The 27,802-nt window shown below is 42.7% G+C and overlaps 1 protein-coding gene across 1 annotated transcript in view; it reads right to left on the reverse strand.

Annotated features, from left to right (window-relative positions):
* CALCRL (calcitonin receptor like receptor) overlaps positions 1-27,802 on the reverse strand; it is a 264,434-nt gene that overhangs the window by 18,708 nt on the left and 217,924 nt on the right. Inside the window, exon 11 of the mRNA XM_078680481.1 lies at positions 3,959-4,177. Within this exon, the coding sequence (XP_078536607.1) occupies positions 3,959-4,177 (219 nt within the window). The remainder of the gene's footprint in view (positions 1-3,958; positions 4,178-27,802) is intronic.

A 27,802-nucleotide genomic window follows, 5' to 3' on the forward strand; every position in this document is an offset into this window, starting at 1 on the left:
AAGACACACATCTTGTTACACTGTGCCAGAGGCACGGGCAGAATTTACAAGGGATAATGTACAGGACAGGGCCACCTGGACCACTGTCAAGGGTATGCACTTTTAGAACTTAGCACTTGTAGAAAGTAAAATCACTGTAGCACACAATATAAAAATAGAGCACACAACCAGTAATCACTGGTAACAGGACCTCACTAGCACCAACTGCGTAGGAGGACAAACAACCACCTAAGTATCACAATACCTGTAGGGGTGTAAGAACATAACACATGATGCAATGCATAACATTCATTCAGAGGTGTAGAACAAGGCACATGACGCATAAAAACACATTCAGAGGTGCAGGAAAAGTACAATTGCGCCAAACTCACAGAAGTCACCACCTGTGACTGTCCCTAGGCCAACTGGCCTCTCTAGGGCTAGGACGCCCTGTGTCCCAAAGTCAGGGGGCCTAAACGTGGCAGTTGCCCACAAAGTGCTGGGCAACTGGTGGAGGGAAAGTTAGGGCAACGTTGGAGCCTCGGGGGCTCAAGAACCACCACTGTGGCACTGCGGAGCCTCTCTGGGCTCTAGAACAAGAACTGGCCCTCCTGAGCCTCTCTCAGGCTCTTCAACAGGACTGGGCACTCGAGCCTCTCTGGGCTCGCAAAGCAAAAGGCGGGCTGGAGCCTCTCTGGGCTCAAGAACGAGGAAATGGCACCCTCAGAGCCTCGCAGGCTCTGCTCTCCAGAACAACTGTGCCCCTGAGCCTCTCTAGGCTCTAAAAACAATGATGCTGGCACTATAGAGCTTAAACAATGAAAATGCCCCAGAGCCTCTCAGGGCTCTACATTAATGAACTGGCACTCGAGCCTCTCGGGGCTCAAAAACGGGAATGCCCTGAGCCTCTCAGGCTCGTAGATACAAATCGCCCCCAGGAGCCTCGGGGCTCCAAACAAGAATGCGGCTTTCTGGGCCGGTGGGGCCCCTCACGGGGGACCCTTGAACACGTGGGGCCTTCGTTTGGCGTCCCCCCCTCTGGGGGACTCGAGATGCCGGGAATGCCCCCTTGAAGCCCTCGTGGCTTCACTCTGAAATCTAGCGCGAGCTCGCGCTACCGGGAAGGGGGGGGCGGACACCGACAATGTGTCCCGGCGCCCCTCCCTTTCTATCACTCACCGGCTGTCTGGTGCTGCGGCGGCTCCTCTTCTCTCGTCAGCGCGGGGCTCCTCTCTCCACTCGGGGAGCCTCGGGGACACGCCGGCTGCTTCTCCCTTCGCTGCTCGGCTGCGGGGGCGGGACTTCCGGTTCGCCTCTCCCGGGCCGCGCTGTGATTGGCCGGGCCAACTATCACTTCCGGGTCGCCGCGGGCAGCGCGGCGGCTCGCTTCAGACAGGCAGGCGGGGTCCCATTATCCGAGGAGTGGGCTCCCTCGTGATAAATTATAATCCCAGGACGGGGCAATGCCGGGTGGGCACCGGCCTCCAAAAGGGCAATAATCCAAGGTGGGCACTCGGACATCAAACGGTGGGCACCACCAAATCAGCAGATGCCAGGTGGGCACCGGCTGGGCTCTCAAAGCGCTAACAGCGCTAACAACGAAGGACAGGCGCTCCCAAGCGCCACAGGAGAAAATACAGCGCTCACAGCGCTAGGAGCCAAATAAAGTGCTCTCAAGCGCTAGCCCAGGGATTCCAGCGCTCCCCAGCGCTGAAGGGCAGAGAGCAGCGCTCTCAGTGCTGTAAGCACAGCACAAGCTCCAGCAGGGGCTGGAGGCAGGCAGGGAGGCAAGGCTGGGCCAGAGCCAGCTCACTGGGTCTCCAGGCAGGGAGACAGTCCAAGTGGCGGTCCTCCTGGCCCCAGCAGCAGCAACAGCCCCCTCTGGCAGGATCCAAAAGCAGAACCACATCTGTGGGGACACAGCCCCATTTCTATACATCATTTCCTTTGTCTCAGGGTGCAGGGTGGGGGCAGAACCAGTCGCAGCTGGTCTTGGAGCACCCTTGATGGCCCAACCACCCCTTTCATTCACTGGGGAGGCTAGGGTCGTTAGACACACCACAGGGGGGCGGAGGCAGCATTGTGTGGGGAAAACCCAGCCCATCCAGGACACAGGTACACTCCTCCCACACATCACTCATGCTAATCTCACACTCACCACCGGGCAGACCCATCCAGACTTCCTGGAGCCTGGCATGCCAGCCAGCTCCAGCCAATCACGCTCCAGCACCCTCACTGCACACATACATCAATGTCTAGAAGTAGCACTTCCCTACTAGACACATACAAGCTGCACATACCATCGCGCAGCATTCACTTCCACGAGTTCACACATACCAAACTCGAGCCCGCACTCCCCACGCATCAGGAACTACCAGGGACACATACATTCCCCATGCATTCCTATGGGAGGGCAGGCCAACCATGCTACACGCACGCACTTTCACTCTGGGACACAGGGAAAAGTGCGCAGAGACCCAAAAATCACTAACACAGGTCACATATTAACAGCAAAAAGATTAGGGGTGAACCCGCCCTAAGGGCCAAGTCCAACAGCTATGAAAAGGAGATTGAGAGTGGATTATTACTCATGTTAGCCTGAAGTAAAGTTTGTGAAACCGATTGACACTGAAGATGCAATTAATTTCTTAGACGAACTATGCATCTTTCAGGCTGTTCCTGTAGCGATAGTCACGACAATGGTGGACAATTAGTTTATTTGGAAGTAAACATTTTATTCCTTTGGCAGTGCGAAATACTCAGACATCTGTATATTAACTTCAGAGTAACAGATTGGTCGAAAGATGGGAAAGGGTGTTGAAATACGGATTGCAATTGGCTTTATGTGAGCGAGAAAAGTGGCTAGAGGCTGTGAAGAGAGGTTGGTATGGGCGTATCACACAACGGAACGGAAATAATACAGAACGGAAATGATACCTTAAAAACTCATGTGGGACGGGACTTTTACTGTAACAAAAACTGCTCAATGGGTCAGTGACATGACATATTGCAGAGACCAACTTGGACTATATGCAGAAGAACCGCCACAGCCTTTGAGACCAAAAGACATTTGAAGCCTGTTTACAGCCTACTTACTGACAAGTGCAAAAAGAACAGATGATGGACAGAATGGTGAAACCCCGAAACCGGTCCAAGGATGCTTGTTTCCAGTCCAGGGAAGACCTGGCTTGGCAGTTCGGGCTGGACTGTTCCCTTAAGGATCAGGGTCAAGACTGATTTGCATATGGCTGGGTCTGAACTGGGGTGGCGTAGTGAGCTAAAGAACAATGATGGATTAAACCCCGATCTGTGACTGAAGGTGAGTGTCAGAAAAGTTTCAGCACTGCGTCCATCATCTCCTTGTATTTGCTCTACTTACTGAGAAGGCCCGATGTAAGCAAGGCTATTTTTGAGACTCTAGGGCGTGATGATGACCAGGTATAGCGCTGCTTCAGCCCGTGTGTACAGCGTGTGCGTTGATTTATATTGTATGTTGCACTTCTTGACATGATTTTTATGCTTGTGAAATATAATGTTAAAACCCAATAAAAGTATAATAAAAAGACAATGGCTATTTTGAACAACTGCTTTCTTTGTTTTCTGAATACTCAATTGCATTTCTCTTTTACGAAGGTTTTTTCATTGAAAGTTGCATATATTTGATTTCCTTATATATCTCTATTACAGAGCTACAAACATACGTACTGTTTGATGTTTTGTTTAACATGTTTTCTTAGTATTATTTTTGTTATATTTTACTTATGTCACCTGTATTAGCTTTCATTTTCGTTTTTTAAGTTTCTTCATTATTAGTCCATGATTTTATAAGGGGTTTTGTTACGTACAGCTCTCAGACTGGGGCTAAAATAATACACTATTAAAGTTAAATATGTCAATCCACATTTATTGGAATTAGGGACACTCAACCCATTAGACGATACCTTTGAGAAATAAATCAGATGAAAATGATGTTGGTTACCTGATAATGAGTAAATATATGCATCACGTAGCCGTACACTTCTTCTGCAATCCTTCCTTCTGGTCCCCACGGAAACAACACAAACTGGATGCCAAGAAGCGGCACGAGGATCAGAGTGGCTCTTACAGCTTTCATGTACAGATTTGATTCTGCTTGGTGTGTGACTTTCAATTTGGTTATGAGAACTCGAACAATATTTAAGAGGAAAAACAGATTAACCTGAAAAAGAGAAAATATTATACCTTGTCTTCTAATATCATTTAGTACAGTTTGAAATTAAACAAAATCATAGGGTATTAACTGCATACAAACTACCCCACCAATCACAGTAGATAATATCTCACTGCGGAGGGCTATACTAGCTGAAAAAAACCGTGAACCCGAGTTATAAGCCCGAACCACAGTAGAGGGCCTATAACAAGGGAGAGGGCCCTTAACAGCCAGTAGAGCCTGATACATAAGGGATATAAAGTTATTAGAACATTCCACCCACTGAGGGTAGAGTGTTTTAAAATACAAACGGAGAAAAACAAATAAAAATATTCGGAGCAGGAGACAGGTCTCTGCCATTATAGGCCCTGAGCTATTCCATTTTCTTTAAAGGAGCTCTCAACATTCCGATGTTCTAATAAAACGTTATAATAGAAAAAAGGCATAAAATCAGCCACACAATCAGGTAATAGCCAGGAGCACTCAGGCCATCAGACATCCAATTTAAACTTTAATTTATTTGTATATATGCAACCAAAGCCATGGTTCCAGGAGGATCAAATATACAACCATGGGATTAGCATTCCAGCCAGTGACGTTACACTTTGTCAGTGTTTCTATCCAAAGAGTGGCCAGAGGTGTAAAGTCAGATGGGCGCTTGCAGAATCTCAGGAAGGGGCCCTGAAAATCAATATCTCACGAACATTTCTTGACTTTAGTTTGAATAGGGGCCCTCTGAAGTGTGGGGTCTCCCTACAACTAGAGGCTGTGGGGGCCTGTGTTATGCCCCTGACTGCAGAAGGATCTGGTGCATCCTTCTGAGGGGGCTGTGCTACAGAAACATTTCCACAGGAGAGCAAACTGTGCAACAGTGTAGATAAAAATGCAATTTAAGGAAACTAGTCCAAGCTGACTAACACATCTGTTGTCTTGAAGAGTGTGGGATAACTGAGGGCCATACATATTCTTGGTCGATAAAAGTAGAAGCTGTGACAGTGACTTGCCTCTTAGGTTGTTACTGGCTTACCCTTCGATGACGGTTGGACCCAAAATGGGACTGGTCCCTGAATGTGAGGTATTTGATAAAAGTGCAAACTAAGCATGGCTTGGTTATATTTGCGGAGATGATGTCATCAAATTTAGCCTGAAAATCATATCTTTTGATATTGCATAACATCTCCAGGGCCAAGCAAGGGTCAATGAGTCCCTGTGGCAGAAGGCTGACAGAAGGATTTGGCATCTCTTGTCAAAGCAGTGTTTGTTCCTATAGCATCGTGAAAGCCAAGAGATAGGTTTCCTTATTTGATACTGAAATAAAGCTTGAATGGATTATACTTGAAGCAATAACATGGAACCTGGTATATTTATTCAAGAGTTTTATATGGCGCTGGCTAGACCCGGAGGTATCAGAGCGCTTTACATGAGGTTCCACAAAAATTACATTACAAGATTACGTCAGTTCAATTTACATCAGTTGCTAGACAAATAAATGCAAGAGCAAAGAAGACGGGATGATTGAAGTGTAGAGGGGAAGGGGGTAAGGGTAAAGTGATATTAGGGAGATAACGGCAGAGAGACTAAAGGAAAGTCTGTCCAAAGTCCGGCTGGGTAGGTGACGGTTGAGGGGAACTCCCAAAACCCATCTCCTCTATAGCTATCAGGTAGCTCCACCGGGCGTTGGCCAAATAGCTCGGTCTCGATGTGAAAAACAATTTTTTTTAAAAACATGGAGGGCCAGATAAATGGAGCCTAGAGGGGAGGGGGCATGGAAGGAGAGAAAGGGGGGATAGGGGAAGAGACAACCGGGAGAGACAAAATGAAGTCTGTCTAACGGCCGACTGGGTAGGTGACGACTAAGGAGGGAGTCCACGGCCCATCTCCCCTATAGCTAAACCAGGTAGCCCCATCGGGCATTCGACAAAATATTCAGTTTCAATATATTGAGAGAGGAGAGAGGGAGAGACAAAGATAGAGGGAGTAAGCGGGAAGGGAACGACAGGAGAGACGAAAGGAAGTCTGGCTGACGACCGACTGGGTAGGTGACGTCCAAGGAGGGAATCGCCGACCTGTCTTCCCTATAGCTAAACCAGGTAGCTGCATCAGACAAAATAGCTAGATCTCACATGACGAGGGAAAATTCACAGATAGACAGGGTGGGGAATAAGGGCTAGGATAGGTGAAGGCAGAGGTCAATATCAGGAAAGTGGAGAGGAGTAGAGCGAGGAGGGGTAGGGGGAAGGTAGTTCGGCCAGAAGTTCCCATGTGATGTGACCGTCTACTTTACTCAAGATGGAAGCAAATCATTGTACCATGAAGGAACCAAGCTTATGGCGCCATGTTTTACTGTATAGGTTATTAAAAGCATAACCCTTCAAACAAGTGAACTATTGGCACAGGGTGGGTAAGTCATGACTTCCCTTGTTGATGTTAACTCCTAGGACTACCAGTAGGCCAGATACTGTGATGGGGCTTTTCTCAGTCCATATTCTTTCAACACTTTATGTTCCTATATCTCCTCCACTTTCGTACTAGAGGCCATGGAGGTCCTCTTTAGATAATTAACGTATATTAGTGCTAAAGCTGCAGAGGTTTGTTTAAATAACCGAGAGCCTGACTAGTGATTTTAACAAATAGGAAGTCAGGAGACAAATAGATTCAAATATAATAATGTTGAGAACAAGATAGTCTTTATTGTGGAGCACAGGAGGCAGGTATTCTCGTTATCAGGGGCAGCTCCTCTGCGAAGGTGGAGGACTGTCGCACAACAACCAAACTGCCTCCAAATATGGAAAAATAACATGGTAATAAACTTCATTTATTACCCTTTTATTTTTCGAAACCCCGTCCTGAGCTGAGAGTTAGGACGGAAGGCGGGGCTTTTTTTTTTGGTTTCTGCTGCTCCCAGTCAGGCAGCAGTAGAAAGCAGTGATAGGCAGGAAACTTAGGTTTAAGCTATGCATGTCTTTTTGGCCTGCCGTCTTGCAACGGCTAGCCAGACATGCATACTTTAGAACCTTCTAACCCAGCTGGGTTAGAGACCGCATAGGGGTCCAGTGCCCTCGGGAGCGGCGAGAGAGGCCGCTCCCTCCAATCCTGGTGCTGCTTTCATGCTGCATGAAAACAGCATCAGGACTGGTTACTGTAGCTTCCTGGTCCTGCTGCGTTGGAGCCTGCTTGCCTGCCTGGGCCCGAGTGGGGAGGACTTGTGCCAGGCTTGAAGGTAAGTGTATTTTTTTATTTTATTTGTTAATAACTTATTTTGTGTCCGTCCTGCCCCTCTACCCTCCTTACATGCCAGATGCCACTGCTCGTTATCACCTCTGGCGTAAGAGCTGTTTACTACCAATGTCTTGGTATGCCCCGTCCAGTGGTCAGGCTTTCTAAGCCAATGTAAGTGATTAACTTGCTGTTCCTCAGGAATGCTTAGCAAATAGGAGAGGGATGCACCTGCTCATCAAATCTAGCTGCAGAGGAGGAAGAGCCGTTTAATAGCAAAACAGATACTACAGTGTGGGATCTGGATACAATAAACATTAGTTCACCAAAGCCATTCATAAATGACGCTAACTCCAAAAGTCACAATCCATGCAAACAGACATTTATTCAACAACAATTATCAGGACAGTGTGCTACAGAGCACAATAGGTAATTACATGGTTATGTAAGTGAAAAATAAGTGCAAGGCATGTTATACCAAACAAAAAAAAGCAATGAGAACAAGCTACATAGATGTGTTGCAAAAAATAATCTTGATTCTACCTTTTGGACCCTGTATCAATGCTGCCATGATAACTTTTAAGTCCAGAGCATAATAGAGTGACAAGTCAAAGGTGCAGCACAAGAAGCCCAACAGCAGTTCTTTGCTGTCTCAACGCTTTTGCTCCAGGAAGAGGGGCCCCTCTGACACACCTTTGCACCCACAAATCCGTCAGCCCTCCAGTTGGACTTCTGACAGGAGATCCTTCACGGCACTGACTGACCCTGTAATGCATTAACTTCTAGAGCTGGGCCGAACTTCGATTCCATTGCCTCAGGTCCTGCTAGTTGTTCCCTTGCGGGCTCCCCCACCCGCTGCAGTAACCTTCCCTTTTTGGATGTTCCTCCACATGCTCAAACAGTTGTTGTCAAATAGTCAGCAATCCATGCCGATATTTTCTCTCAAGAAGTGCAGATGTTGCTAGCCAATTTCAAGATCAAGCTTCTGCCTGAGGTCAAAAGAGGCACAGACTGTTAGTCTTGCTACTTTCTTGTGCCCACGAAGGATAGGGGACCAAGTCTAATTTTAGACCTCAATATCTTGAACTCTATCCTCAGGAAGGAGACATTAAAGATATTGAGGCCTGCCTAGGTCCAGTTGGCATTGGACCCAGGGGACCGCATTGTGGGGGAACAACCTTTACAACGCAACTTTTACAACGCACTACCATTACAACGAAACTTTTACAACGCAACATCCATTACAACGCATGCATTTACAACGCAGCAATTACAACGCATGACACTACAACGCACACCACTACAACGCATGTCATTACAACGCAGTCATTACAACGCATACCATTACAACGCATAGCATTACAATACATAGTACCCTTACACTATCCAACACTTACCCTACTGTTGCACCCCCTGGAGTTAGAATAGTAATTTTTACCCCTTCACTATCCAACACTTAACCTACTGTTGCACCCCCTGGAGTTAGAATAGTAATTTTAACCCCTACACTATCCAACACTTACCCTACTGTTGCACCCCTGGAGTTAGAATAGTAATTTTAACCCCTACACTATCCAATACTTACCTGATATGCAATGTAATGTTATGCGTTGTAATGGTATGCGTTGTAAAGGTAGTATGTGGTGTAATGGAATGCGTTGTAGAGGTAGTTTTTAAATTTTCGTTGTAAATGCATGCGTTGTAATGGATGTTGCGTTGTAAAAAATGCGTTGTAAAGGTAGGCGTTGTAAAAGTATGCGTTGTAACGTCATACATCCGTATTGTGTCACAGCTGGTAATGAAGTTCCAAGTAAGAACCTCCTCTTTGCAGTGGTGTCGGTCCCTTATCAATTCACAATCCTACATTCATTCCTAATTTACCCCTTGAACTGTTCACAAAGATCATTTTGATGGTTGAAGGTCATCTTTGCAGGTTGAATATGTGTATTCCTGAACATGTTTATTCTTGTACCTCAGTGACTGACTGCTAAAGGCAAGCTGACTTCAACTGGCCTTGGGCTACCTTCAGATGATTGTGTACCGTCCTCCCTGGGATTCTCTGTGAATGAGCCAAAATTCCACCTTTGACTTGTGCAAAAGATTCCCATTGAAGGTGACATAATGGGCATAGTGGCATAAAAGGCCTATTCACCATTGCATTCAGGCTATGATTCCGATGTATTGTGAATAAACATTGTTTCAGGCATTGGTGATTCTGAGACTTCAGGGGCTCCTAGCTTCATGCATCCTGCTAGTGCTGCATGCCCGTTGGCAGATGCAGGTCCTCCAGTGGAACCTTTGCTTCCAATGGGCCCAACAGTGGGGTACCTTTTGGTCAACTTCTGCTTTTATCATGAAGCAATTCAGGACCCTGAGTCCCCCAATATCACATGTGGCAGGCTGTTATCTTTGTCACATTTGGAGCTCACAGTAATGACAGATGAGCCATCTCTGGCTGGGTAGATCCAGTGGATGAGGTAGAGATCAATGGCATCTGCTCCCGGGGGAAAAACTTCATCATAACAGTCTTCAGAAGCTGTAGGTTAGTTGTTGTACCCTGAAAGCCGTCCTGCTTTTCATCAAGGGCAAGGGGGTCCAGTTATTGATGGACAGCACAACCACCATATTTTACTGTAAAAAATAAGTGTGTGTGGGTCTTGTGCTCTTTTTCTGGAGGCTCTGAAGCAGTGGCTGGCTTTACATGGGATTTATCTGACAGTCAATCACCTGCCAGGATCCCTCCATTTCAGAGCAGATGAGCTCAGCAAGTGTTATCTTGCACACCACAAGATGAGTTTGCACCCAGAGGTGGTTCAAGATATCTTCACCTGGTGGGACATCACCCTGCAGATCTAGTCCCTGTGCCCGGAAACATCAATTCTATGGCCTTTGGTGCCCTGGAGATTTCTCTTCAAGGTTCCCTGGGAACCTCATTTCTTCTTTGGTGGGACTCTGGCTTACCCTATGCCTTTCAGCTCTGGTCATCTCAGCGGGTCCTGAAGGAGATCAGATCTAATACAGCCCCTGGCTGTATTTAGAGGATGTGGTACTCAGAGCTCCACAATCTGAGCATTTGCTTTAAACTTGGGATGACTCTTCAGAAGGATCTGCTGTCCCAGCAACAGAGCAGGGTGATTTCACCCAAACCTCTACAATCTGCAACTCTATGTGTAGAGATTAAACAGAACCCAAGGATAGACTTTGATCTTCCACCAGAGGAAGTGGCCTTCTACTACGTCAGTGTATTCTGGTTGTTGGATGAAAAGTGCCTGTTGGTGACAGGAAAAGCAAGCTGACCCTCTAGACCTGAGGATGTGCTGGTGTCCAGGGTTTAGCCCAGAAATAATTTTGTGGGTGCAATTCAGGTTTGGCAGCTCTTTCGGCTTTGCTTCATTTACTGGATCATCCCTCTTCATTTAAGTTACCTGTTGTGATGTGTTTCTTAAAGGGGCTTATGCTCGTTTCCCCCTGCTCCCTTTATTATGACGCAAAGGGACCCTACCCTGGTCTCGTCTCACTTGATATGGGCTCTCCTCGAGGCTCTTCACAGCTGTACTCTAAGGCTCCTGATCCTAAAAACATGTTTTCTTTTCCTCCATCAGAGTGCTGCAGGCGTTGCCAGTTAAACCCCTGTATATCATTGTTTTGCCTGAGCAAAAGTGCTTAGGATCTGGCAAACGTTTTGCTAAAGGTGGTGTCACTGTTCATATGAGGCAGACCATCACACTCAACGTGTTTGTTTCTCCTCCACCCAAGAAGGAGGACAAGCAGCTTTACCAGTTGGACCCTAAGAGTGCTCTTAGATTTTATATTAGTAAGGAGTACTGTACGATAATCAACAGTTTGTTGGGTTCTCGATGTGAAGAAGAGAACAGTAGTCCAGAAGGGGCTCTTATACCAATGGATTGTCCCCTGCATCAAAAATTGTTATGCTTTGGCTGAAAAGGACCATCCTGAGGGCCTTAGGCCTCAGTCCATCAGACAAAAACATTGCAACTACTGTTTTATGTAGTTCAGAAAACTGGACATCTGCCAGGCAGCCATGTGCGCATCTCACCGTCTTTCCCCAGTCAACACTTTATTGATTCTAAAGTTTGCTGAAAAAGGACATTTTGCTCAGTTTTGTAGGACACCCAGTTGTAAACTCCAATCTTCTGACCCATCTCATTAGAGTGGTATTGTTCTGTCATCTATTCACAAGGTTAGGAGTCTGCAATTAGAAGTATCCATCTGAAGAATTAGTCACTTACATTCAGTGACTCTCTTTCTGGTGTATCTATCTACTGGTAATGCTTGAACTCCGAGGGTGCAAATTCATTGGTGACTAAACTGACACCATCTTCTGCAGGTAGTGGCCACATATGACTCTATGTCTTCACATCAGAGATAGATGGAGTTTTGACAGAGTATGGTGGGGTCATTTGCTGGCACACAACAATGGCTTACTAAAGGAAATGAACTTATCAATTAAAGTACTGTCGTAGGAGACTGTTACTAATATAACTCTTTCACCTTATTGTGGTAATTAAGTTAACTGTGTCCTCCCTTCCTGTAATAATTATGTATTAGTATATAGTTTTTGATGGAAAAGGTTGCATTAACTCATAGGTGTTGGGGCCATGGACTCAACCACTTGTAGCTCCTGACCTAATAGGTGATAAAAAAAAACATCAAGCTGTGCATAGTCTTTAAACGGGATTGTGTTTTATGTGCAAGATTAATAGCAAGCCATGGTCCTATAACTCATTCCTTCATTAGTTTCATAATTACCTCACACCTCATTACGATCCTTCATAGTTATCATATATGACTCATTGCAATTCCACAAATTAGACCTACAAAGCAGTTACAAAATGGCTGCTTTTGCAACTTTATTGCGAACAAGTATATGAATTGTAACCAATTCAATTTTTACCAAATGTCAGAAGCAACATTTACATGTTTCAAGCACCACCCTAGAAACTGGTAACAATCCATATTAAGAAGACAGGGTTTCCCCTTTTCAGTGTAAAATAGGAGACTTAGCTCTAATTACGTTGTTACTCAAATTGCAGGCATCTAGATAAGTAATTCTGAAGGGAGTGAAAGCACTTTATTTTCCAATTCTTTCCTCCGTGAGAGAAAATGTCTCCTCTGAATTTTCCTCCAGCAAGATCTTTGGCCTGCACGAACAGGTTCTGGGCGTCTTTCCAGACCGCTGGCATTCTGCAGCCAATAGAATTCTTGGAACTTTCCCCACTCCGCTGTGGGTCTTTCCAGATCCACTCTCATTTGTCAAGCTCACTACATGAAGACAAATCACTAAGTTTTCACTTTTCAGTGATGCTCTGCAGAAACCGGTTTCCTAATTCAGAGCTTTCTCTTGCAATACAATTAAGAATGTTATGAAATGTTATGAAAGGTTGTTGCTTCCTTAGGATACGAAGTGATCCCAAGGACTGGTATGGGACACCAATCTTTTGCATAACAATTATTAATACAAAAAGAAGGCACTTGAATTTTATAGTATCATTTTGAATAAAGCAAAGACTAGAACTGTTGAATGAATTGTATAAGATTGAAAGTAATTTTATTGGCTGTTAACCCGTTGCATGCTGCCGTTGGCCGTCGCGAGCACTACCTTCGTAGTGCTGCGCATGTCCATCGGCCGACACGGCCCCGCCCGCGCAAGGTAGCGCCTGCAGCGTGGCGGAATTACCGCCACGGTTAACAGGTTAATCTCGGATTCAACCGCTTAAAAGTATTTATAATATACCGCCAATGTTAAGATTGAGATTTTTTTTTTTTACAGAGTTTTATAAAGCGCGTACTTAACCTGGTATCGGGTATCAGAGCCCTTTACATAGCACGAGTTACGTTACATGAGGATACATTCACGGGGAGATTAAGTGATTTGCCCAGAATCACAGGATGTTCAGCTTCATTGCCGAGACTCGAACCCGGTTCCCCAGATTCGAGGTCTACCACCCTAGCCGTTAGGCCAACTTTGGATGAGACTTCAAAAGAACAACTAAGTTAATCTTTTTAGGGCCAGATTTACCTTCACTCATGTAGCGCAGCAGACGCAAATGCAGCGCTGCGTCAAAAGGAAAGAGGAGGAGAGATCCATATTTACAGAAATATGGCACTCTCCTGCCATTTCCCTAGCGCCGGCGCTGAAATCAGCTGCCGGAGCTGAAATCAGCAGCCGTGCTCCATGGAGACACCTTTGCACCATAGTGCAAGGGTGTCTCTGTGAGTCTAGCATAGGTTTTGTATTGGAAGGTTACCCTTCTGTACTTGAAGGATACTCTTCCAGTACAAAATACTACACATAAACTGACTTAAACCATTTTCCCTCTTTGTATGGTTGTTGTAAAGTACAGCACAAGTACAAAAGTCTGAAAAGGAAGGAGAAATTAAAGCATTTCTCCTTCATTGCGCCTACTTCTGAAGCACACTGTTGTCTGACGCTAAACCCAGTCTACTTTAATGAGAAAATAGGGTTTCGTGTCAGAAACCTTGGGTGGTTGCATGGGAACGTCCATCCTCCACCCATGGTATGCCCTCTTAGCGCTAAGTAATGCTATGCGCTGCTTTGCAGTACTTTCACGTTATTTCCAGTGCTAAACATGTTTAGCGCTGGTAAGTAAATCAGAAAAGAAGATTTTGCGATGATTTGTGCCCTATTTGTGATGCCAACCGTGGCGTAAAATCTAAGTAAATCTCCCCATTAGTCACTGGGATGACAGCTGTGAGGAACATGCGGGCTATCCTGACTCTTTGTAAAGATCCCCATGAAGGAATAGCAGAAGCCATTATCATCACAAATTTACATACTTGGTTTACAGAAAAGCAAACCCATTTGCCCAAATGCCCGATTTAAGGATAGGTTGCCTGTACCAGTGTGACTCCAAATACAACGCAGCCACACGTGCCGTCAAATCAAAGCAAATAAAGTGCTGAGTAGAAAGGCACAGGTGATTTATTGTACCTACTCTAAAGGTCTACACTTCAGTTACCTGTAGAGGGGAAAGCTTGTGTGAAGTTTCAGCAACCCTAGGCAGGTATCATTTTCTAATATGGATGGCTTGCATTTAGTCATTTACCTATAGTTTATATATGTAGGTGACATAAGAAATTAAATTCCCTTCTGTCTATAAGAGGACTACCATTATATGGTTCCACACTAAAATCCACTGATGTGAGATGTTTTCTATGAAGCATGAAACTGCCCATTCCATATCATCATATGACTTCAGCTAGGTCTCATACCCACTGGGATGCAAGTGTGCCTGCAACCTCATTGCGGTCCTAATTTTCAGTCTCTTTTATTTGTTGGCGTGTCTGATCTCGTTTTGCATTATTCAGTACAAATCGACCCCATTTCAAGTCCAGCATGGTTTAATTTCCAGATCCCCCAAATTCTGGGTAGACCTCAGGGTAATATGGTCCAAGGCTTCAGTTCTGTACCTGCTTAACCTAATTGTCTTCCTGGGTCTTCATTGTGACACTGTATAAACTCATTTTGTACATCCCTACATCTGTCTGCACTTCACTGCAGTCCTGAATGACCTATTTTGTCCTCTGTTCTTTTTGCCTGGGCCTCTCTGGCGTCATCATCTGCTTTGCTCCACAGGCACTTTCTGTACCATCTTCAATCTGTGTATATAAATGACAGTAAATGTTTCCAAAGGTTGTGAAATCGCCCGGTGATGGGAAAACATAAGATATTATGCTCGATACTGTGCAGCTTATTGAACATCACCTGGGTGTCTGTACAATGTCTCTATCTCTCCCTCCATTATTAAAGCTGAAATTAGCAGCTCATCTCGCTTCAGGGTGTTGACACTGATGTGCCATCAATTTACAGTCAGAGAGAACCCTGCATCCCCCTGAACATAGAGCGGGCAATCCACATAGAAAATGAGCTTTCAAAATACTTTACACTTCACTTCTATGCCACAGAATGCAGCTTTATTGATAATGGGCCTCTAATCAACAATCTCCACAACAGAATTAAAATCGTCCACTCTCTGCCTCGAATGCCTAGGAATATGTGGCCCTTTACAGACCAAATGAATCCTCTTGAAATAAACATTGATTGAATTGGATAGTTGAAACTAGTCAGGAAATTACTTAAGGGCTTTGGCAGTAATATTGGTTTGGGGTAATGGTGTAAATAAGGTTAATGGTACACTAAAGCTTATACTGCAAAGAATAATGTGATGCTCTTATTGGCGGCCAGTAAAATTGTACACTTTACATCCTACAATAACCAATACTGGAAATGCATGACCCCAGATTCTGATCTAACTCATATAAATGTTGCCCACTACTGTGGCAGTTCTGGGACACGGTATTTAAAAGGGTAAATGTGATTAAACCGGAAAATAAGATGTTTGTCTATCTATCTGCCTGGTAGTCTGTCTGTCTGTCTATCTATTCATTTATATAGCACACAGCACCCGGAAGTTGAAAACCTAGCTCCTCGGTGACCATAGCTAAAGGAAATGGATTAACAGAGCCTTAATAGCAGGAAAAAATATCCTAATTTACTGGAATCAGGGAGAAATGGGGAATATCTATTTCAAGGGTAATGGTAACTTGATAAATTTTCATGCTGTCTGGGATGGTTGTATGTTTTTACAACGAACTCCGTTGTAACGCATGCCTTTACCACGCATGCGTTACAACAGAATGGTATTTCCACGCTTATCCTTCTCCACGTATTTTTCCGTGGTGACGTCATACGTCGTAAAGAGGAAGCGGAAGTTTCTTTCCGTTTCCTCTTATACGACGCCGATTGCCTGCACATCTCAACTTCAGGTTAGGTTTTTTTAGGGGGGGGGAAGCCTCCCCCAACCGCCCCTTTTTTAATTGTACCCTTTGCCACACATGCCTTTACTACGTACCTCGTAGTTAACGTATGCGTGGTAAAGGCTTTCGTTGTAACCACGGATGCGTTGTAATGCATGCGAGGTTAAGGTTTTCGTGGAAATGGCCCCGTTGTAGTGGCCGTTTCCCGTCTGGGATACTTAGTCGCCCTTTTCTGATTGAGGTGCTTCTAAAGTAACCTGGTCTCATTTCTTCCTCACTTTTTATATTTATAGGGAACTTTTTAAAGTATAGTATTGCTTTTACGTTACAATGTAAGATTTATAATTGTATTCATAACAGTGATATGTCTACTCTTATTAATGAATACTACAATAGAATTGTATATGTTGCACTGAACCAATTATTTTGCACTGAGATTTCTAAAGAAAACTGATTTCAAAGGCAAAAAACTCCAACAGGAGCCACAGATGCCCAGGAAGCCAGTGGCCAGGTTGTGCTCTGTGTTTGGCTCCCAGTTCGAATGATTATTCCTATATTGTGTAAGAGCATGAACCCCAGGGAAGGTACCTTGTACCTTAGGTATGAGTTGAGTTTGTCATACATGTGACCTGTACGGGCTAACCTTTTGGATGCAATTTTTGTTAATTAAATCTGAGCAGACACTAGATTTCCCATTACAGAGATTATTTCAGAGAATCTATCTGCAACAAACCCCTACAACAAATATCTTAATTAGCATTACTTTCTCTGGAACAACAAAGCTGCTAAAACAAATTCCACTGCCACAAAATGGTGTTATTCACCATAACCCAAACTGCCTCTAACCTATAACCTGAACCATATGTTTATTGCAACACTAACACTAAGAATTAACCATGTTTGGCAACACCATTAACCTAAACCTAACTTAGAGGGCCTAATTCAGAGTCTGGCAGAGTGGGAGCACTGTCAGACTGTCAGTTCTCTTACAAATTCACGGGTACTGTACTCTAGGGTTGGGTGAAGCGCCATATTTACACTGACAAAGACTGATGGACCCAGCAGTGTATACCTTTGATGTTGAGGCCCATTAGTGGGTCACCTTTTGCTTCTATTGAGGGCGGCATTGATGTCACTCACTTTCCTTGCCAGTGTCCACAATGCAATGTGCGGCAGACGCAGGTAGAGAAAATCCCGAATGCCACACATTTGCAGGATCCATCTGTTTTTTTGTTTGGAGAAGAGAAACTTCTGCTGTGGGGTTGAGGACGTGCTTTTTGTTGTAACAACTTTTTTTCAACCAGGTACACTTGAAACATGACGCTCTGTTAGCAAAACTTCAATGCTGTTACAGGAACAATTGTGGCTATCTCTGCAGCACAGAGATCTCTCCCAGGCAGGAAGGGATTTCTAAAGAGGGAGGAGGGTCTTCCGCCCGGGGTTGTTGCATCCATGGTCTAAACCCTCTGGTGTACCAGCGGATTATCCATGAGGGTCTAAATTGGGTTGTAGTTTGTTTCTTATGGAGTGCAACTATTGCTAGAATCACTTGTTGGCACTAAGAGGCATTATGATTAATGATTAAGGCCATTGCAATTAATCATTATGGAAAGCACATAATGACGTGTTAATAAAGAAAGAAAAGACTTATGAGCCTTGCTGAAAGGGAGGAATTGTTTTATCTGTAGCAGAGCAAGAGATTATGGACTCCTTGAGTGGCCACTAAATTGCTAAAAGATCTGCCTCATCTTCAGCAATTTTTTATAAAAGAAACTTGGATAAGGAGCTGGCCGACCGAACAAAGGAAGCTGCATGGTGCTCAGGATTTATCAAAATGGATTTATCCGGCTGGTGACTTTTAAACGGCTATCCAAAGGAGGCGTATGCGAATATCAGAAATTAAATGGGGTACAACAATTTTGCAGCTTTATGATGTGCATCTATAATTTCAGTGCAGAATTGTATCTTGTTTTTAAACGCTATTATCCCGACCATAGACAAAATCATGATGACTTGTTATAACATTGACCATAAGAATTTCACAATATACCAATACACACCACCGTATTCAATTATTTTTTCTCTTTTACAGTAATTCCGTGGAGTTGGGTGGGTCACATGAATCTATATGAAAAACTATTAGTAAAGGTAACTAACACATTTCATTTTGCAGCATGAACCTCTTTTAGATGCACACGCTATGCTTAATTTATGTAGCAGTATTATCCCCGGTGGAGAAGAATTTGAAGAGTAGTAGCAAACAAGTGTTTTAGTATTGTCTGACCTTCTTGAGCTTCATTCTGAAGCAGAACAATATGATGTTTGGGAAAAGTATGTTTTAATGACTATCCAACTGCTGCACCTAAGGCATTAAGCGAAACATTACCCATGAATGCCAGTTTTTTTTCTTCCAAAGTATACAAAAAAGTCTTGGATGGAATGCTTGAATTTTTCTCAGGCACTGGTAAGTAATGATGGACTAGGATGTGCCCCGGGTAATTACTGGTGGTGAGATTAATTCAAGTCTTCCACGCATCACTTTTTCGTACACTTTAGAGTTTTTCTATGTCACAGGTCATAAAGCCACAGTGCTGATTTGCTCTCCTACCATTTTCTCAGTGAATAATTTACCTTTAGGTCACCAGTTTTAGAAATGGCAATTTATGAGGCTAAACGTTTTCTAAGAATATTGACTAGGAAGCTTGACAAAAAAACGACATGAAATATTACCTACTGCTGCCTGTGCTGCAGAAAATGCTGTATATATCATACAGCATCCGAAGCAGCAGTGGTATGACACTCCTGCCTGCAGCCCCTGCGGCGCAGGGGGGCACTCAAGCCTTCTGGGGGCCCCATTCTGTTGAAGGCCAAAGAATATCTGTGAGATATGGTAGTCAGGGGCTCTAATCACATTCTGTGGGGATTGTGGGGGGCATCATTTTGATGTATGCCACTGGGCAGTAGTGAGTAAAACCTATTGAGGTGCACAAAAAAGAAACCAGAAAATTATTTTGCCATGATCTTTGTGCATTCAAGTAACTTATTAAATAAGCAAGAGAAGCCCTCCATGTACATCATCTTATGTTTGAGACCTTCTTGCTAAAAATAACATTATCTGGGAATTTATTTTGTAGACTCTGCTGCACAAACACTGTCATGGACAAATGTGTGTGGCACCAAAGCTATAAACATCGGAATTTTTTTTATAGAAGTTGGGAAATCACTTGAAATTATCAACTGAAATTTGCAAAAATTCACACTGAAAACTGGAAACCCTAGATATAACCATTTAGCTCCTTCTGGGAACCTTTTAAAAGATGAGTATTGAGCAAATCTGTCTTTCATTCATCACTTTAGCATATGCAGTTAAAGCTTATGAATATACCCTCAATAAAGTATATATCGATTTACATTCTAATAGACACATTAGATATTTTACTATGACCCTTGCTTTCCAGATAGTGTGTAAAGTTGTTTCTACTGTGCAAGTCCAGAAACTATGGCCATTTTAACTCACAGCTTTTTTTTTAGAAGGATACCATGCATCTTTCACAATGTCCATCCTTTTTTGGGTAATTAAAAAAATGCAGTTCTATCAACACAGGAGCAATGCAGCTAACTTCAGATGTTTTAATCCTCAATAATACATCTTTTCCCCTTTCAGCATATCTGTGGTTACTGTTAAAACCTTCCTAATAGGTAGAGCCACCAAGTGTGAAAACGATGTTTTTCTTGGCCACAGTGGTGTAACTAAAATCATTTTCATCCTGGATATTTGAAAGGTGCTGAGAATTGCTGTTATCAGTCGTGTTGGGGGACTACGCAAGCAAAGATCCTGTACCAGCTCACTAAGAAATGCACTGCCTAGTTATTGTGGGTGCATGTGTTTGGATACAAGGTTTTGGCATTTTTTTGTTTGGTTTTGGTGCAAAGAAACCTGGTCTTCGTTTTCCACACACTAGATTTATAAACAATAACATGGACTGTTCTAATTCTCTTTCGTGTCACTTGCCTATTTGTCTGCTTAAGTAATTTAATTGCATGTTTTGTTTTCTTAGAACACGATGGGTTACCTGATTGATGTCTCTTTCTAATGCCAATGACATATTTATTGTGCCAGTATGATTAATGCGTTTTAAAGCCTCTTTTGGGGGCCACTGTTCTCTGATACTCAATGTTTGAGATGTGCTCCTCAACTTGTAAGTGAAGCATTTATTGTGATAGTTGAGACAATGTTTGAAACGTCTTCCTTATGCCCTATCGCTCAGACTCCACTCTTTTAGCTCCTTTCTTAATTGCCTGAAACAACCGCTAGACCCTCCCATTCCTTTTACCTTATGCCCACTGACTATTTAACCATCCCTGAAGTGGTCAAGAGGGATGAGACTGGGGAAAGATGCCATCATTGCTAATAATTTCATAACTGTCCTCACTGTCAGAGACTGTGGCACCTGGTACACGAGAATTAGATTTTTAATGGTGTCATTTTTCTTTTACATCGGGTTTGCCAAAGCTATTTGCATATTAGATTTGCTCCCAAGAACATTTTGATTTTATCAGGGATAGCAATACCTTCTTTTAATTTTACTCTGAAACCAAGTTGGCACAATAATTCTAACACTTTTTTTATAAGAACAAATTGTATTCGTTTTTGCCAGTTTCGTGCCCCTAGTGCCAGATTATGCATATACATGCTAGAATAAAGCATAGGCATATGTGTACTACATAGAATTTTATAACATAAACATGCTGCGACGGAATGAAAGGAAACAAAAACACTCTCGCCATGAGTTGACCATGTCGCTGTGTCTGGTAATCAGTCCCTGTCATTTTTTGGTTAGCAGTAAGCAAAATCGATATATTAGCCGTGGGGCAGTACTTCTAGGCCTGACGATGCGGGCTGTGGTGTCAGTGGAGCCAAGGTGATATAATTCTAACAATTTTTTAATACTATCATGTTATAGTCTAAAGGTGCTCCCCTTCAGCAGCTAGTATGCTATATGTGCATATATACGTGATTGGCTTGGCATTTCAGGTATGCTCTTACTACAGCCAAATATTTTGTAAAAGCTCTTGGAGCAAAATATTTTTGAAAAGGTGGTACTTTGAACTGGGAACAAACGTTCAGCATTACAAACCTGAGGTACTTCCTGTAAGCATAATGCATTGGTATGTAGAAGTGAACATTCTTCGGGTTGGCAGTTGCCAGAAAGTCGTCTTTCCCAATAGTGGTATGACTTTTTGTAAAATTGTAATTTAAAAGTTTGGATTTTTACAACTATGTTTAGAAATCTTAAATCTAGTATAGGTCTTAAGTCTATTTTGGGATTAAGAAATACACTCCGTATACCACCTTGTCTGTCTACCATCTATTGCCTTCTTTGCAAGTTTTTCCTTTCCCTTATTTAGTAGAAGGGTGGTGTGATCTTTCTTGTAATTTTGAATATTTGTTTTTACAGTTAGATTAGTTTTAAAATAATCAGTCCTCATATTAACCAAACCTCATTAAACCTATCACCAAATCACCTGTAGTTATGGACTGCCATTTTGCAAGGGACTCTTTTATCCTACCCGCTACACATGTTTTGTGTATTGGGGACGATGCAGTGATGCTGTTGTTGTTGTTATTTTCTGATTATAATCATATAAACATATTAACATGTTTCAATTAACATGAATAAATTTTAATTGAAAAAGGAACACTTAGATGTATAGAAATGTGTATTTCTGGCCTATACTTAACGAGCCCTCTAATAGTCCCCATTTCCATCTTCAAAAAGATAGCTGCTGCTGCTTCCTATAAATCGTTGTGTGCTTATTTCTCATGTTTTGACACAGCACGCAATAAGATATCGACTGTTTATTTAGTAATGAAATGTAGTACGCGAAGAACTCCGGAGAAGCCTTTGCTTCATTCAAGAGTCTTCTGGCTTGCATTCTAAGGATGATACCTTCTCTTGTATAGTGTAACATTTTTGTTCAGTTACCTCTGATGACATTAGGTTAGAAGGGGGGAATCAATATTCATGTAATAGCCTAGTTTTAACATAGTGGGCGTATGTGACGTTTTAAATAGATACATTTGCTCGTCCAATGTGCGCTGTACAATTTCATTGCTGGTGAAATTTGCTAGAAAATACCCCTCAATTTGGGTTTGACCCAGATCTTTTTGGATTGCTAAAGGGTCTCTACTAGGATGCTGCTATCATTTTGCTGCACATTTCGGAGTTAGGCTGTTTTCCAGATTTTGCTCATTATTGCATTCATCTCTGTTGCTGGGAGCCTTTATAGAAATAGATTTCCTCTATTCTAGGATTGATATATTGAACTGAGCTATATTCATGACTTCTGTATTGTGTCTTATTATTTTAATAAACCTTCATGGTTTCTTCCAAATTACTGATCTCAAACTCCCTTTCTGAGTCCTTTTTTCTTACTGAATGTATTTTTCCTATATTGCTTGAATCTTTTTGTAAGAGGCACATTTCCTCATCTATTTTTGAGTTTAACACCATCCGTTTTCTGGGCACACTATATTGGAGATTATCTAGCGCTTATATAGCGGTAATGTCACAGCACGAACAAACAAACAGTAATTTATTTGGGGTTGAGAGGACTATTGAGTTGCTTTTTCCTCTGCCTTTGCCACTTAAGGTCTGGCTTTGTTTCATGTTTTGCTGTCACTGTCCCGTAGATTGAAAGTCATGCCACCAATGGCTGTCTCATTTGTCCTCTTCTAGCACTGGGCACACCTCGTTTAAAGACACCTCTTTACTATTGGGCTCCCATTGCTCCAGCTGTTTTATTGGCTTATTTCATTCTTTCCAAATGATCATCAATTGATGGTCCAAAAAGTTATCCCTTGATGAAGGTGCATCAATCGAATATAGCTAAACTAATTTGACCTCTTCCAGAGTTGAATCTGACCTTCATCTTGCCATATAATACCATTTGCCTAGAAGTGAGTCATCCTCTACATTGCCTGGGTGTTCGATTCCCTGCTCATCTATTTGTATTATTACTTTCTCCTCTAAACTCCTCTATTATGTTTGGAGCAATATGCCTATATTTTGCCCTTTGTTTGCTGTTATCAGTGTCTTCTGTAGATTTATTTTGTCATTCTGGGCAAGGCTATCCTTATTCCTGCAAGCCATCATTAAATGCCTACTTCTTTTTCAACAAAAAGCTATCACTGCTTCTAGAGTCTTTCTTTTCTCTCAATGACGTAAAACAATGTTTTTACCAGTTTCACATCCTTCAACTGCTTTTTTTGTTTTGACAGCCTTAGGTAGTTTGTTAGGCCGAACCACCTTCAAAAAAATGTCTATTTGAGAGTTAGGATCATAGCTGGCTTTTAAGCCAATCAGGCTTTGAAGTTGGTTTGATGTATAGTGGCTTTTCCCTAGCAGTGTCATGTGTTTTTTTTACCAATTGGGCTCTTTTTGTTATGTTTTAACAGCTGCTTCACTGGGTAGTGTTTTGATGTTAAGAGCTGGTCTTTTGGTTTGGAGGTCAATGTTATCTGCTCTGAAGGGTGATCACATTGAGCCATTGAGGACCAGGAGTCTTTTGGGTTTTTTGTATGACTTTCTCTGGAAGTAGGTTGATAACTTCTACAGGCATCAAATCACCAAAATTCCAAGGGTACCGGAAATGAATAAACACCCTTTGACCTCAATGACATCACAGATAGTGAAAACCTATGACCTTTGACAATGAATTCCAGAAGGTGATGCCACATGACCTTGACCCTAAGGACATCACAATTATTGAAGTCCCCAAAGTCTAGTGCCTAACACAAAGATAAAATATATTGATAACTCATAGGAAGAATCACAAAAAGAGAGTTAAAAAAACACAACAGCGGTCACGCCCACCAGTATGAATTGATATGGACCACATTCAGAATTTGAACTATGCCACTATCTTGATGTACTCCTTGTTGTTAACAAGTTTTGATTTATGATCACTTGTAAGGAATTATCACAGTATAGAGGTGAATCTTTTGTTCAAAAACATCACTAAGTGTGGACAAGCGATGTTTTAGTGGTGTTGGCACTATAATTTAATGAAAGAAAATCATAAATAAATAACACAAATATACATACTTGGAGTCAACACTCTTCATCCAATGGTCAGACCCCCCAAAATATAGCGATATTGAAATCTGCACTTTTGTAAAAAGCCTGTAATTTTTATAAAAGTGCCAGCAAAATTAGAATTTTTTTTCTTTATTTTTCCCTTTATTTAGCACAGACTCAACCCGAAGGTATGGAGCGCTGTACACGAGCACAAGTTACAGGGGCATAATTTAGTCAGTGAGATTCGGGGTGCGAATCTTAAATTTACAGACTAAAAAGCAGTATATCGAAGGGTGGAGGGATGGGCAAGTTTTGAAATACACTGTTCCCAATATTGATTTGCAGTAGGTGGGCCCCTGTCTAAGTTCCTGACAAAAAAAGAAAAATAACAAGTTAAAACCGTCTAGTCAAGCAAAAACCAACAAAAGCTTAGGAGACCCGTCTCAGGGCACCCAGACCCAACTCTCAAGCCAATAATGCATTTATTTGGGGGAGGGTCACACCCCAAACACCACCCTGAAGCTGCGCCCCTGCCAGTTACATAACAGAAGGAAACATTTTATGCGAGAGACCTCCGTTTTCACAGGATTAATGTACTGAAGATGAGAGAAGTTTCAGTCTCGTCAGGGAATCGCCTCCTCTTCTGCCCTGTCAAGAGCTTTCTGGCTTCCCTATTCATCCCCAGTCACCTTCCCAACACCATGTGCCTCTCGTCAGCAGGGGGCCCTGCTCCATTCATTCCTGTCAGACAGATGGTGTATCCAGCTGCTAACCATCCGGCCAGACTTGGCAGGCAGGGCGAATGTTTTGTTGATGCTAGTCGAAACCAACATAATATCCTTTTTGTTTTTTTGTTCAGTCATTTTTATTGGATTTTTAAGGCCAAAAGAGAAACGTTAATAAACAAATCATATGATAGAAACAAAGGGGCCGTGCTTAGGATATACACAGTGAAATCTGTACAGTACTTCTGATTAGTGATACTATACGTACAGCAAAATCAGTGGACTTGGGAGAGCAGTGTGCTGGATAATAATTAACCAAAAAAACAGAAGAAGCAAAGAGAAAGAGGAAGTTACATAGTTATGTGTGAAACACCAGATCACTGTAAAAATAGGATGGACAGAAGCATGGTAAGGGGAAAAATAAATTATGGAGGGGTCATACAGGAAGGGGGAGGAGGCAGACCGGATCACTCTACAGAGCGTAGGTGAGACATAGAATCGGGAGGCTCTTGTTAATACAGATCAAGTGTGTGCCAGATCTTCCGAGAAATGATGGGATGGCCTATAGATTTATATTGTGATGTAAGTATGCCACTCATGTCTACAAAGTGTGATAACAGACTAGGTTAAGAGATTTCCAGTCTAACAAGATAACTTTAGTAGCAATAGGCAATAATGGATCAAGTGCAAACTGGGTGAGGCTGCCTGGGGACCTGATGTTGTTAGGAGAAAGTCAAAAGAAAGATTTATTTTGAAGATGCAGTTTAGCTGGTTGTTAATGTGCAACCAGTAGGGGAGAGCTATTTCCACAGGCTTCTTTGCAAGGCCATCATGTATTGGATTGAGTCAGGTTTAATTTGCGTAGTTTGTCTGGGGACCAACACAGAAGGTGGCTTGCAAAGAATTGGGTCTGTGAAAGCGAGGGGACCAGTTTATGCGTGCAAGCCAAAATACATATTTTGGCCTATTGTTCAAGTAGTAATGGGGCTTGTCCTGAGTTGTGCGATTGAGAGGCCCACTAAGCATACAATGTGAAAGATGAATTTGAATGTGTGTTTTTGTAGGAATTTATAAATTGCGGAGGCAGTGTGACCATGAGTCGACCATTGTGCGAGTAGGAGTGAAAGAGATGGGGGTCCCAAAGGACCTAGGGCCAGATGTAGGTGGCCATTTACCGATCGGTAACGGCCGATTTCGGCCGTTACCGACCGGTAAATGGGTTTTCGGTATGTAGGGGGCCTTAATTTACAGATTCTGTAAAATACCGAATCGGTAATTTTACCGATTCGGTAAATCTAAATGTAGGTGGGACTCTTCTGAGTCCCAAAGGCCTTAGAGATTCGGTATTTTACCACCCAATCCAATTGGGTGGTAAAATACCGAATCCAGGTGTGCATGCACATGTGTGCATGCACACCTATGCCATGTGACACACATACCTGCCCCTAGGGCATGTCTGTGTACCACATGTCACACATGCCTGAATTCGGGGTGCTAGAGGGTGTCAAAGTGACACCCCCTGCACCCTCGCAACATTCGGTATTTACAGATTCGGTAAATACCAATTCAGTATTTCCCACTTCACAGCCCATAGGAATCAATAGGGAATACCGAATCGGTATTTACCGAATCGGTAAATACCGAATGTTTCCGATTCGGTATTTCAAGTTAAAAAATTTACCAAAGTCATTCTCATTGAGTGCAAAAAGGAGAGTAGAACGGATTTCTGAATGGGACATGATAGTTTTTTGTCTATCATCTTGAAGGCGTTAATCGTAGTACGCATGGTGGACTTTAAATGTGGTATTGGAAGTCTATCCATGAAAAATATGGCTTGAATGTTAAAGGGGTGATAAAGGTCGCCCTCAATGATAAAGCCAAGAAGGAGATGAAGAGGGATTGTTGAGAAACCATTTTGCTCCCTGGGTAGCAATAAACGTTGTTTGGTATTAGAACCACTCAGGGAAATTACATGCCACTTCAGGCTTGAGGAGGCACAATTTCTTTAACGAGATTCTAGCTTTCTTTTGCAACAACAAGAATTCAGAGATGATCTTATCTATAGTAAAAAAAAAATAGATTTTAACAGGGGTAATGGAAATATGCTGGAGAGAAAGTTAACTACAGGAGTGTCCATCATCTTTATGGGTCTACCCCGCCAAGAAATATATTTTGGAGACCAAGAGGGTAGGCTGGTTTTCATTTTGAGGATGGTCTGGTGTTCAGTATATGTAACTGAATCAGTTACTACTAAACCATATACCCAAGTATTTGGGGAACTTAAGTTGCCAATGCAGATCTGTACCAATAATAGAGGATGGGAGACAAAGTGATTTCAGAGGTAAAATCTCAGTTTTATCTTTATTCAGTGTGTTGCCTGATATCACAGAAAAGGTTTGTATAATATTCATGATGTCAGAGAGGTCCCAGTCTAATTCTTTGGAAGACATTAAGATGTGGTTGGCAAAGGCTTCCGTTTTGAAGCAGTTATTTGAGGTCGTAAAGTCCTTGATGTCAGGGGAGTTGTTGATGAGGCAAATTAGTGGGTCGATGGAAATTAAGAACAGGAGGGAAGATAAGGTGTGTCGCGTTTAAGGCTAGTTTACTTAGAAGAGACTTATATACTCATATTTCAGTTTCTTCAATGTCTCATTATCTGGTTTTTTAGAGTTCCTAGAGAGGGTTTCTTGACTTTGGTTTCTTTAGAGAGGTGCTCTATCGATTCAGGGAACACATTGTTCCGACGTACATTATCCCCGATAATATGGCCTCTAACTGAGAATGTTAGAGCATCCCATAAGATAATTGGTGAA

This window comes from Lissotriton helveticus, chromosome 3_1 (assembly GCF_964261635.1).
Source record: "Lissotriton helveticus chromosome 3_1, aLisHel1.1, whole genome shotgun sequence".
Taxonomy (NCBI): Eukaryota; Metazoa; Chordata; class Amphibia; order Caudata; family Salamandridae; genus Lissotriton; species Lissotriton helveticus.